Source organism: Peromyscus maniculatus, chromosome 9, assembly GCF_049852395.1.
Source record: "Peromyscus maniculatus bairdii isolate BWxNUB_F1_BW_parent chromosome 9, HU_Pman_BW_mat_3.1, whole genome shotgun sequence".
Lineage (NCBI taxonomy): Eukaryota > Metazoa > Chordata > Mammalia > Rodentia > Cricetidae > Peromyscus > Peromyscus maniculatus.
Genome location: NC_134860.1, coordinates 76,171,102 through 76,184,767, shown reverse-complemented (window position 1 = coordinate 76,184,767; position 13,666 = coordinate 76,171,102). Strand labels below are relative to the sequence as shown.

Here is a 13,666-nt window from a genome sequence, read left to right as displayed (position 1 = left end):
CCCTTTCTTCCGCTGGGAGCCTGCTGGACTGGCTCCTCGCTTTTTGCTGCTTAGCCTTTGTATTTCTCCATGCTGTTCTCTGTCTCTGAATTCCTTTGTGTTTTCTCACACCCTTCTATGTTTCCCCTCTTTGCCTAACATCCCTCCCCCTTCCATCTGACTTTTCTCGTGGAATCTCGTGGAATCTCGTGGAAACTGCTTCTAATCTTCCATGTTGGCACACCCCTCACATCGCCCCGCAAAAAGGATTCTTGAGAAATAGTAACGCCATCACAGAGAAAGGCAATATCTTCTGCCATGCATGAAGCTTCTAACCAACATGAGTGTAGAGAATATCTTTCTCCCCCCAAGAAATAGGAAGAAGGACATTGTGTTGAATTATGATGTGATTCCATAGGTTATCACAGTCAAATTCTGTAAGGAACCATTTCTTCACCATTCTGAGCAAGGGGAATGGATATTTCTGACTCCAAATTTGGGGAATACGCATGGAGTGGCCTGTTGCACTAATAGATTTCTTTACCTTTAATCCTGAGCACCTATCACCATGAACTTTTCTGCTATTCCTGTATACAATGCAGATATAAACGTTTAGAAGTTGACCCTTCATTAGATATGAAATTTGGGACAACAACAGCAACAAAAACCCTCAGCTGTGCTCTTGAATGTCACCCACAAACTTGGCATGAAGCCAAGTTTCCCCAGTTCTTTGTTTCATCTCCTGGTGTTGCTTGGATATTAGTTTATCAACACACGGAATTCCTGCGACTGCTGTGTGACTAGAAAACATTGCAAGAAAGCTACCTGGAGTATGCATGTTAGCATTTAAAACAGGGACCCACAGTATAAGGTAAGTTCTTTTTAAGCAAATTTGTCTTTTGGTTTTGGATTTCATTTAACGAGTAGGTTGTTTTTTTCCACGCATTCTCCAGGCATTTTAAGCAAACTTTATCCTGTGTAGACCACTTGAATGGGTAAGATGGATTTCTTCAGCAATAGCCCAAGAAAAAGCATACGTGAGCTGTTGCCACAAGAAACATCATCAGTCATTTTCTCGCACTGTTTGAAGACAGAAGGAATCATTCTAACTTTGAAGAATATTTATTCTTTGCTCTGCAGACCTGGAAAATGGGAGGAGGGATTTTGAAATAATTTGAGTGCAGGAAAGAACGTGGGTTTCAATCAGAGAGAACATGCAAAGAGTATGTCTTGATTGCTACAGATTCCTGGGTGCCCACTAAAGAAAAGTGATATTAAATAAAATATTCATAGTTTTATTTATGAGCTTATATCATGGAAACAGAACACAAAGGGATGCTGACTGATGTTTCTATAATAAATTTCATCTATAGAAGATCCCCATGGCTAGACCTCATATCTGAGCCAATCATAATTCTCACATGTATTGGGATTTTCATTGCGGTTTTAAGACAAGGTCTCCCTATGTAGTCCTGGAGCTCTCTGCAGAGACCAGCCTGGCCTGGAACTCACAGAGACCTGTCTGCCTCTGGCCACCAAATGCTGGGATTAAAGGTGTGCCCCACCACGCCTGGCTGTTGAAATATTTTGAAGAATGTGTATGTGCATGCATGAGCATTCACTGGGGGCAGGTAGAAAGAGATGACGCAGACACCAACTGAGAGCACTGGACTCACGACTCAGTGAATTCAACAAACTATGATGCAGGCAGTATGGCTACCACCATGAAGACGGCAGGAGGGGGTAGCAAGGGAAGAAACTCACGTCTGAGTGGCCATTATTCCAGGTCCTCTCCTCTAGTTACCCAGTGATATAGGTATTGATAGCAGTCTGCTGTATTCCGAGGACCTGTGGCTACACTTGGTTTGTTGTGTCCTTTTTTTCTGTCATCTGTAGTTTGTACTGGTAAGGGCAGAGGAGTGAGCAGAGAGGAAGATGCTCAGGATTTCTATTTGCCTCTGCAACCCTAACCAACACACTCTTTCTTCTCAGACTGTTAGGTTTCCCTTATTGCATAGACCTTAGATTCTAAACCCTAATCCATTGAGAAAGGACATGTTGTCCCTGCACAAACGTCCTTCATTCTGACCTTTGTCAGGCAGGGGAGAGAAACATGATGGAGTCGCAGTTTATTTTGTAGCACTGTGGTGTAAAACTGTAGATCTAAAGGTGCAAGAAACGGATATACTTTGTGTCTGCCAGCAGTTGTATTTTAGGGAACGTTTAATGACCTAGGGGGTTTCATAGCATAGCTGTATTGTGATCACCTTTTCCTAAAATTATTTCTTATTTACTAACTAAATAAATGGAAACTAATCAAATGCCAACAGTATTTAAGGATGGATAATCTTATTTTCTTCTCCAATTTGAATTCTGGGCCCCCCCCCCGCGCCGCCCGCCGCCCCCCCTCTCCCCCCCCCCCCCCCCGCAAACTCGCAAAGACATAGACATTTCTTTTAGAGCCAGATAAGCTTACAGCACTATTTAAAATGGTAAAGAAGTAACTGCTACAGACTGGAATGTCTCTAGAAGATACCCACTCTGGACACAGGGAAGCAGGAAGACAAAGACTCTGGATGATTCCTTCCATCAGAATGAGGGAGGATTGGAAAAGACAGGATGCTAGTAGACTGCAAACATCTCCTTACTTGGAAAATAGGAGAAAATATTCTTCTTCGTGGGGAAAAATATTTACTTATTTGCTTACTAACTGTCTTAGGTCCATCCCAAAGCTGGTCAAACAGGATGAAAACTGATTCTGTGTCTGTTATTCCTTGGAGGTACAAGACAAAGAAAAATGAGGAGAAACTTGAAAAAGCAGTACCAGTCCCAGAATGTTCCACAAATACCTCGCATTCAAGTGTCTGCCTCTGCTGTTGACAATTCATTACTGAAGGTGCCACATCTTGTTGGAAGAGGGATGCCTGTTCTTCTTTCTTTGGAGGGTTGAGGACTTTTTTCGACTGTCTGTGTGGGAAGTGGGTATTGTCTGATCCCGCAGTAAGTACCTACTGAAGGAGTGAATGAAGGTGGACCTGGACAGCCTAACCCTAAACACCCACAATGGCTGGAGTCTGAGAAGCGGTCTTCTCCTTTCTTGGCTGTCCCACCACCATGGGAACTCACTTAATTGGCAACATCAACATCGTGGCTTCCTGCTTGAGATGTCTTTCCCACCAAGCTAATTATAGCCATTCACACAGGAACTCTCTGTAGCGATTTCATTTTTCTTCCATCTCTTCCAAGAAAGATAGGAGGCAATGTAAGAATATGAGAAACGGAACCTGCTACTGGCTTCTCATTTAGGATGTTTAAAGTTTTACACAGGCAAGGAAGTAGGCATAGTTTTTCTTGATAAAATAAAAACTGTAACTTTCAAGATTTTTTTTTTTTGATCTGATGTAAGGAAAATTCCCATTGTACTGGGGAGCTTTGCTGTTGAAGTGGGCCAGCAATTTTCCTATTATCTTGTCTGCAATCATATGAAAGGCTTAATTAGTTACTCAGGGATGAAATCCATTCTCTTCTTCAAATGTATTATCCCCAAGCATACATAATATAGAAACTGGGAGTGAATTGATGTCTTGCATTGTGAGGCTCTTGGCCTTGCTACTTTTACTTTTAATATCAAATTAAAAGGCTCTAGACTTAAAATCAAATTGTCTCACAGATTTCAGATTTTAGTCCCACCCAAAATGTCTAACCAGTAAGTCGCCTTAGCCTATGTGTAGATGTAAAAGTGTAAGAGCAATTTCCCCACATGGTTTCCAGTTGGCTTTGAAACTTGTCTCCTGGGTATTTTGTATCCAGGACAAACTTATTTTAACTTGGCTTTTCTAGAAGGTTCATGCCATTATCACAGTTTCCCCACTTATTTTTGAGACAGGGTTTCATGTAGCCCAGGCTGGCCTTCAACTTACTATGTGGTTAAGAAGGACTTCAAACTTCTGATCTTTCTACCGCCCCCTCCCTCTCTCGCTCTTTGAAACAGGATCTCACTATGTAGCCCTGCTGACATAGAACTCACTGGTAGATCAGGCTGGCCTTGAACTTGAAGTGCTCCTATGTCCCCTGCCTCCTAAGGGCTGGCATATACCACCATGCCTGGTTCCTCTGTTCCCATGGCCCTTTTTTTACTGCCAATGTTAATCTCCTAGCACATTGTCTACTTGGTTGTCTGTCCCAGTTCCTTACTGGGAACTTCCATTGAACATCTCAGCTCTCTGGAAGCCTCCATCCATCAGGCCCTGTATAGATTCCCACAACCTATTTTTCTCAATAAAGATCACTAGAATCCTCACATCCTGGAAGCATTTATATCTCCTTCAGTATACAGTTATGACTTAGAGTACCTAGAACCTTCTCCTTCCCTGTCATCCACACCTTTTCCTTCATCGTCATCCAGACATGGAGAAGATTGTTTACCCAAATGGTGAAGGGAAATTTCCTGATTATTCATGCCCCAGGCTCCTTAAAAATATGTGTCATCTTAAGAGAAGTGTCTTATTCCTGTGGACACTAGTTTTGAATGTGTTACACTTTTTAATTACATAGGGGTTTATCAAAGTCACCTCTTTGTTCTAACAGGACCTAAATCAAGGGCAGAGACGCTACTTCTACAGCATCATGAGGATTTATGACTCCAGGTCCCAGTGGAAGGCCCTGCAGACCCGATACATTCACAGCCTTGGGTACCAGCAGCAGCTGGGTGAGTTTAACTACCTTACCAGAACCAGGCATATCAGCAGGGAACTTTTCATTATAGCCAGAAATCACATCTCCAGATAAATAATCCAAGAAGAATGGCCTCTGCCGACCTATTTTATCAACATGGTTGGCTAGCCAAGTTTAAAAATGATTATCCCTGACAATAGACAGTGAAGTTTTATAGGTGAATTAAGAGGGTTTAAAGAAATTAGAGTATGGATTCTTATAAAATGTTAACAACTCTCTGAGATTTATATGAACTTGATCTAGTAGATCAATACACTGGACTTGGAAAGCCAACATAAGCTGAAACAATGGCTCCCCTCCTTCCTGTTTGTGTAAGATCAAAGACAGTTTACTCCCAACAATAACAACTATGTGTTTCAGCATTTGGCATAGCCCCTACATCCTGCCAAGGGCATTATGTTCAATATAGTTACAGAACCAGGATCCCACACAAATTCTGTAATTTGATGAAGACCATTCAGTCAGCCATCGTCAATGAGGACTTCAGGCAAGAGGTGACTTCTCCAAAGACCATGGCTTCCATCTGCTCATACTTTGCTTTCTCCCTTTCTACCAAATCCACTCACATTTTACAAAGCTCAGATGAAACCATGGTTTCAAAAGACATGAACACATCATGAGCATCAACCTGCTGGGAGGCTTCATGGCTGTCAATCCTTTATCCTACAGGAACACCTCTAATTGCTTGTCCCCTCCATGCACAGTCCTCCCAACTCAGGTAGAAAATTAAAACCCAGATGAGTTAAATAACTTTACCACAGTCATAAAACTAGTAAATGAGGACCTAGAGTTTGGTGATTACTGAAGAGTGTCTGAAATATGGTGGAAGCACCATCTGGTGGTTTTGTTTTCGGAGCCAAATGCCAAAGAAGCCAATAAACTTAAACACAGAGGCATTTAGTAATGTTCATAAAATCTAATTATCATCTTACTAAAATGCAGATTCCCATGCCTTGCTTTCCGGGCTTCCATTTCAGAAGGTCTTTGAAGAGAGTAGAGTTTTGAATTATAATGGGATTTTTTTTAAAGCACACTTATTCAGAGCATCTAGTAGGTACAGTGAAGTCTGTATTTTGAGAAACATTGAACGAAATCATTTTTATCTTTTTAACCAGAGAATATCTTTCTCTGAATTGAAGAAAGTTTTGATAACTAAGGTAAGTCACATGAGAAGGCTACTCATCACTCAAGTTTCTTTCCTAATGTCTCGACATGCTAGCTGGTGACTATAGTAACTTGTGTTACTTAGCTCTTCTCATTCATGTGACAGAATATCTTACAGAAACCACTCTGGTTAGGAAGGACTTATTTTGGCTCATGGTTTCTAGGGGTGTCAGTCCATCATGACATGGAAGGGGTAATACAGGACTGCTTTTCACATCCTGACAGCCAGGAAGAAGGGAACAGAGAGTATGGGTACTCACCCACATTCAGGAAGGGGCTCCCCTAGTTAATCTTCTCTAGAAATAACCTTCACAGACACACAAGGTGTGCCTCAACAGTCTTTAGGTCAATCAGGTTGACAGTGAAGATTAACCATCGTGCCCACTGAAGGAAAAATGCAAAATAAAAAATAAACACTTCCTCTCCTCAAGGATAGTATAACCAGGGAATGCTAATCATGGAAGTAGAACTTTTGTTTGCCTCTGTGAATATTTTTGTTCCATAAAATTATTGAGTTGAAGAGATGGCTCAGTGGCTAAGAGTACTTGCTGTTCTTGCAAAGGACCTGGGTTCATTTCCCATCACCCAATTGGCTGACAACCACCTGCAAGTCCAGCTCTAGGAGGTCTGTCACCCTCTTATGGCATCTGGGGACAGCAGGCACACATGTGGAGTACTCATACACATAAAACAAAAACTAAATAAACCTTTCAAAGAAAAATACTGACCTTGAAATTCCTCTCATTTCTTTGTTCAGGCTATATCACTCAGCAGGAGGCCTTGTCTTGTGCTGCTCTGCTTAGACATTCAACCATGCAAGCCTCAACCAAGGTAGATCCTCAAAGGACCATTCCCCGAAACTCTTCAGCCACGCAAAGAAAATGCCGTCCAGCAAAACCAGAGTCTAGAGTTACACCCAGGGCCTCCAGCACAGCACACTGAGCAAGCATCAAGACCCGAGGCTATGCATAATCTCTAAAATAGATAGCTTATCTGTGTATTCCTGGCAAGTGGGGGCTTGGTATATGTTTGTTGTATGATAATGAATAAAATAATACTAATATAAACTCCAGACCTACACATAATCCCATCTTCATATAAATGTCGCCAACAAGAAGAAGAAGTTGGAAGATTTGCAATCTATAGAGCAGATAATAAGCAAGGTTTATCACATATAATCTGTAAAATAAAGGGGCTTTCAAAGCTTTCAAAGTAAAAGCTGCTTATGAGTTCCAGTGTCCCAGTGAAGTCTCAGGGGAGTAGAAGGGGACAAGTGACTGGACCCCTCTCCCTGGGTGACAGCTGCTGGCAAGCTGCCCATTGCACACCTGAAAATACACGAAGCCACACAGTCAGTGACGAGCGCCACATGCCTCTTCCTACCTTTATCTCCACCAGGCAATGAGATTCACTGTGGCCCTGCAGTTTCTGGTTCTCTTGACTCAATCACATTTCTGTCATTTTTGAAATCTGTGTTCTTCAGTCTGCTACTGCCAGGCTGATTCTCGACAGCTGTGATTGACCTTGACATGGGTAAGCTAATTCATGCACACACCTGCCCCTGGCAGTAACAAACGCTCTCAGCAGAACAGAAAACAGCCCCAAAGAATTGATCTCAAGTCTTGTCTTTGAAGATCTTAAGAACTCGTACAAGACCATGCAAATGAGCAGATAATGAGAAACGGCCAGTCCGGTTTCTCTGCAAACGGCACAGTGTCATATTAGATATGTTTAATAATGACTTTCTTCACCAGTTTTTCTCTTGTGTGTGCCAAAAATTAGTGATCCTATACAGTCAAATTAAAAACTGTCACTTCCTTATCTTTATTTTTTAATGCCATTCATGTCAGCCAATGAAGAAATTGTTGAGATAGACCTTATTTCACAAGAGAGATTGAACATTAATTTGAAAAGAAGTTGTTACAATACCAACACACACCCTTTCCAGCCAAAACCCAAAATAACAACAACAAAACAAAATTCCCTCATTGATAATTGCCTTCTCTCTGCAGCCATTAACATAAAAGATATGAAATCAGTCGAAGGCTTCTAAAGAGCCTCAATTGTCGGGTCTCCGATTCCACCTGACGTTTCTTTGGATGGTGTGAGGGGCATGGTTGTCCCACCTGTCTGTCAGGCAGTCTTGGGAAAGCAGGAACAACCTCTGACCAGATGGAGACGATGCTGCTATGGCTCGTACTGTCCATCATCAGTGTGGAGAGACTAAGGGGCCATTTGCCTAATCATGAAGCAGCTTCTTGAGCACCCTGACACTGATTCAAGTACTCTGTGTAGATCACACTGTTATATTAGGGGTTGTTAGGTAGCTTTTCAAAACCCCATACAACTGGGGTGAGCTGTGAGGTAACCCTCCTAAGAGGTAGAGGATGATGGCTGCCCTAACAGTCCACATTAACCTTCCCCTGTTTCCACTCCCAGCCTTTTATCTCTGTGAACTGCTGACGTGCACTTTATCATGGGCTTTTTGCACCTTGGTTGGCCTAGGTACCTGCTGAGTCAGCGTCAGCTCATGGTACAGAATAACAGGAATAACAAGCATGGAGGATGCTGCAACCTTGTATCAAAAACTCTCGGGAGCGTTTGTTCCAACAGAGGCTTTTACAATCCTATGGGCAGGTGAATGTCACCGGCCCGTAAGAAGGACAAATTAATAGATGTAAACTGGTGCAGGATCCCTTCTTGCTGATTCCCCCTTCTGAGAAGATAATGTTTCCTCTAAAGCTAGAGCCCCACATTTCAAACTTGTAAAGATGTGGTAGCTTAGGGAGCTTAAAAAAAAAAGATGCTCACCGAAAAGGACACTGAGAAAGATAATCAAGGAGGTAGAAAGGGCACACGAAGGTTTTAGGTAACCCTAGTGCTTTGACCAATTGGAGACTGTGCTGCTCTGGCTCACAATGATCACCATCAACACAGGGATTTCAAGGAACCATTTTATCTAAAATTGCTGATACCTGAAAGAGACCCTAACTGTGGAAAGCTGTCCATAATGCTTGTTGAACAATACGGATGTTTTCAAAGTCTGCTATCAGACTGGCCTCCCTCTGGGTTTGGGATGTACTTCAAGGGTCCCAGGAAGCTACACAACTGGGGAGGCCTGGCAGTGGTTATCGGGGAGAAGTGATCAGAACAGTTCCTCCAAGGTGCAGGCAATAGCGGGCAGCAAAGCATTTTCAAAAGGTAATAAAGGTAATACAGCCAGGCAAAGTTGGTCTCCATTTTATAATTGCCACAAGACAGTCAGGGACAGAATGTGCTCCCCGCTCCTTCCTTGCTATCAATCCTAAACAATTGCTAAGGGAACACGAGTTCTGGGTTTTAATTATCCTTCTTGTCTCTGTTGGGAAGAGTCTGGAAAACTTCTTGTGTTATGGTTCAGACATCGTTTGATTGTACTGAATGGGACCTGTGTTGGGAGTTTTGTCCTCAGTGTGCTGATGTGTGGAGATGGGACAGAGCTGTTGTGATGTGGAGCCCCACAGGTTTATGGGGAGTTATGGGAGGCATCACTCTCAGGGGACTTGATGTGGCTCTTATGAGACCCCAGGTCGTCCTCAGGAAAAGCCCAGCAGTTGTAAGACAGCAATTCTGATGCTTCCTTGTCCCTCTTGGTGAGCAGCCATTTTGTAAATATCCAAGTGTTCTTAGACAATTGTATATTCTCTCATGGACGACTGTGGAAATAGAACATTATGTCCAATAAACCATACTCAGTAATTTTTTGAATATGCTCAAATGCACAATGGCTTCCCTGTTTGATCTCTCCTCTCCTCTCCTCTCCTCTCCTCTCCTCTCCTCTCCTCTCCTCTCCTCTCCCGTCCCCTCTCCTCTCTTTTCTTCTTCTTCTTCTTCTTCTTCTTCTTCTTCTTCTTCTTCTTCTTCTTCTTCTTCTTCTTCTTCTTCTTCTTCTCTCTCTCTCTCTCTCTCTCTCTCTCTCTCTCTCTCTCTCTCTCTCTCTCTCTCTCTCTCTGTCTCTCTCTCTCTCCCCCCTCATGATACCGGCTACTATGAGGTAGTGTAGGGAGGGGACCCTAGAGCCAGAAGGAACACCATACTGTACAGAATTGCAGTCTCTAAAACTGTGATATTTCCCTACAGCAAAGAAGAAAGCAGACTACTCCAGCCTGCTACCTGGCTGCCTCACAGTACGCACACTATCAACTGATGTGTCTCTAACCACTGTATGGCATATCCTTCTTTTAAAAATCTTTTCTTTTTCTTTATTCATTGTGTCTTTAACATGATGTCTCCACATCATATCTCCCAATCTCATCCAGCTCCCCCTAACCCCCCAAAAAAAATTTAAGAGAAGAAAGGGGCGGGGAAGAAGAAAGGGAGAATCTCATCATGGAGGCTGCAGTGTGACACAGTGAGTCACACAGTAAACCCTTTATCTATAGATTTTATTACATGCAGGTGTTCATCCTAAAGAATCACTGGTCTGGTTCAAGGCTCCTGGTCTCTGCTACACAATCGACCCTGGGCCCTCACTGGGACTCTTCCTGAACATCCCATTGCTACCCTGAGTCATGGAGATCTTAAAGCCCTGTGTTTGCAGGGCCAACTCCTCCCCCTCCCCCTCCATGCTCTGGCAGATCACAGATGGGGTTGTTGCTGGGACACACCAACGCATAATCCTGGTTCTGGGCCTGGGTAGTTGCAGCCTTGGTCAGCCCACCAACTCTCCCCTGTCTTCACCACCAGGGGGAGCTCTCCTGCATTGTCAAGGTATTAACATTTCTGTAAATTCCCCTCATGGCTCTCTCTAGTCAGTTTCCTCTACCAAACTGTGACCGATGGACATCACAGCCTTGACCACTGTAGTCTGGCCTTTCTAGAATTTTACAGAAGCGGGATTTTTGTTTGGCTTCTCTTGCTTAGTGTAATGCTTCTGTTAGGATTCATCGTATTACAAAGATCAGTACTTTATTCCTTTTCATTGCAGAGTAATGATTGTTGCATAGATGTGCCACAATTCCAGCATTCACTCACCCATTAATGAATATGTGTGTTGTTTCTAGTTCTGAACTCTTTGAACATAGCACTCGATAGAGATAGTGAATGTAAGTCTTACTTGAACGTTAGTTTGTCTTGGAGAGATACTTAGAAGTACACTTGGTTCATATGTTATATCTGCATTGCATTGCAGTATATGTGAAACTACCATGGTTCTTTCCAAAATTCCTATGCCATTCTCAATCCCAGAAATGTTACACAGTTTAATGTTTGTATTCTAATGACTATTGCTGCCCAGCAGCTTGGGTTTGGGAACAACACTCCCACCATGAGTGTTGGCCACTTTCTCAGTGGCAAGTTTTAGAGGAGACAGTCATGTGTGTCCTGGGGGTGGCGCTGCTGAGATTCTTGGAAACTTAACAGAAGAAACAGCAAGGCTGAGCAGTTTGCCCTGAAAGGCAACCCTTCAGTGCCAGCAGAGGAGTGCAGACAGAACAGCCTCTTCGGGGAGGACCATCCCTGGATGGAAGCATGGTGCAGGGTCAGCATGGGCTCATTAATTCCTCACCTTTCTTGTTTACATCCTCCTTCAGGCCCCTCGGTTCCCCAAATCGGTAGTTACTTATCATTACATACTAAATTGTTCCAAAGGTCAATGACTTCAAACTGCATTATTTATCGTATCACTTTTTGATTGTGGGGCATAGAATTGGGCATGGCTTAGCTGGCTAACTGAGGTGTTAGTTAGCCACAGTCCACAAGGCTGCAACCGAGGTGTGTGATGAAGCTGTGATGAAGCCCCACTGCCAAGCTCACTCAGGTGGTTGTGGCAGAATTTTGTGCATTGGGAGCTAGTGCATTCAGAACCTGGGTTCTTACCAGCTAGAGACAGTCCTCTCTTTCCAGTCACAGATATCTCAATAAGGTAACTCAAAATGGTGACTGACCACCTCAGGGTTAGAATGTGTGTGAGGTGGGCGTCAGAGCCATTTATAACCTAGTCCATAACGTCTGGTGTTGATGTTGTATGCATTAGAATTAAGCCACCAGGTCCAAATTCCACACTCGGGTAGGGTATTACCCAAGAGTATGGCTGCTAGAAGGTAGGGTTCACTGGGTGTCATTTTATGGGAGACGGGGAATGGCTGGCATGCCTAAGGTGCAGAAGGAAAGGAAAGACTTGTTCTTACACAGCCCAGAAAGGGACTCCAGCTTGACTCCCCGTCCACATCACTGTCATCCCACTGCTGGCCACATAAACCCAGTGCACTCCCGGGCTAACTGCTGAGTCTAGTCAGAGGGTTAGCTGTCTTTGAAGGCAACCGTTCCACACTGCAGGCGATGTTCCTGCATGGCCCTCCTGAAGTTTGTTTTGAAACTCCCAAAACACTGTAGGGGAAAAGCAATACCAAGTAAACTGAAGACATTTAATAATTGATGCCTTGTTCTTGTGTAAGATATACAGTTAGAATAGTATTTATCAGAATATTAATCCATATCCAGACTTAGTGAGGATGCTTTAAAATGCAAATTCTTGTGTCCCTCCTAGGCTCAATTAATCAGAATATAAGAGATAGCATCCCTGATATTTAATACCTAAGCAGGGTAAAGCAGAGCATCCTTTTACATTTACAGTGTGATTCAAAAAGTAATGTGCTTAAACCCAGAAGAGATAAATTTCTCCCTGATAAATTTGATTTTTAAAATGAGAAGCAGAAGCTGCATGATGGAAGAGATGTTGAGGGAGAGGCAAGAGAAATACCTCCCTGATAGCCTTCAATATCCCATATGAATCAACTGCATATTATTGTGATTCAAAAGCCGAGGCATGTTACAGCACAAGACCGAATCTACTAAAATGCTTTCTTTCCCCTGGAGCTGGCATTACTACCTATACAATACAGTTCCTCTAAAGCAACCCCTCATCCTGTTTTCAGTACCATCCCTGTATGTGACAAAGGCCAGAGGAAAATGTCCAAGGGTTCCGCACCTTTTTAATTAACATGAGTTCCTAATTGCACTGGTGCTTATGGAAGAAACCATACAGAAGAAATCATTTTCTCGGCCTCATCAACTCTGCTTTTCTCCCTAAATCAGTCCATTGCCTGAAGTGTAATCAATCCCTGCTTTGAAAATCAATGCCCATCTACCTCTGGAGGGACACTTGTGTGTTTTTCTCCATGTTAGAGCTATCTTAGTGTGCCAGTTACACAATGGACTTAGTCTGGCCAGAAAAGGGAACCTCTGCGGCTGCTGAAAACCACAGTTCAGATAGGTCAGGACAATTAGTAAACTCACTGTACAGGGCTGAACACTGGGGGGTGCAGCGTGATCTCTTGACAAACTTCCTGGTTCATGAAGCTTAGATCTGAAGGCACCTAAGACCTGTCTAGAAACAAAAGTTCTAGAGAAAGAAATGTCTTCCTTTAATTTTTAAGATCACCTCTCTCTCTCTCTCTCTCTCTCTCTCTCTCTCTCTCTCTCTCTCTCTCTCTCTCTCTCTCTCTCTCTCTACCTGTGGAGGTCAGAGGACAGCTTGTAGGGAATGGTTCCCTTCTTCCACACATATGTGAATACAGGGGTTTGAGCTCTGGCCCCCAAGCTTGGTAGACAATGCCTTTACCCAGTCAACCATCTCACCAGACAAAATTTCTTCTCTAAACGTTAAGTCCAGGAAGACAATTGAAATGATTTAACTGATATCATTAAATGTTAAGGATGTTCAGCAGGTGGACGGCTAAGAACAATGTTGTATATATGCACAATGCAATTTTATTCAGCCATAAAGAAAAATGGATAGAAGTGGAAAATA

The 13,666-nt window shown here is 43.0% G+C and overlaps 1 protein-coding gene across 1 annotated transcript; it reads left to right on the top strand.

Annotated features, from left to right (window-relative positions):
• The first annotated feature begins 562 nt into the window (after positions 1-562).
• Fam216b (family with sequence similarity 216 member B) lies at positions 563-9,638 on the top strand. Its single transcript, XM_006983844.4, is given in 5 exon segments — positions 563-850; positions 2,760-2,875; positions 4,567-4,687; positions 6,635-6,727; positions 6,730-9,638. Coding segments are annotated over 4 exon segments (369 nt in total). The 5' UTR covers positions 563-850; positions 2,760-2,776; the 3' UTR covers positions 6,786-9,638.
• Positions 9,639-13,666: the final 4,028 nt, after the last annotated feature.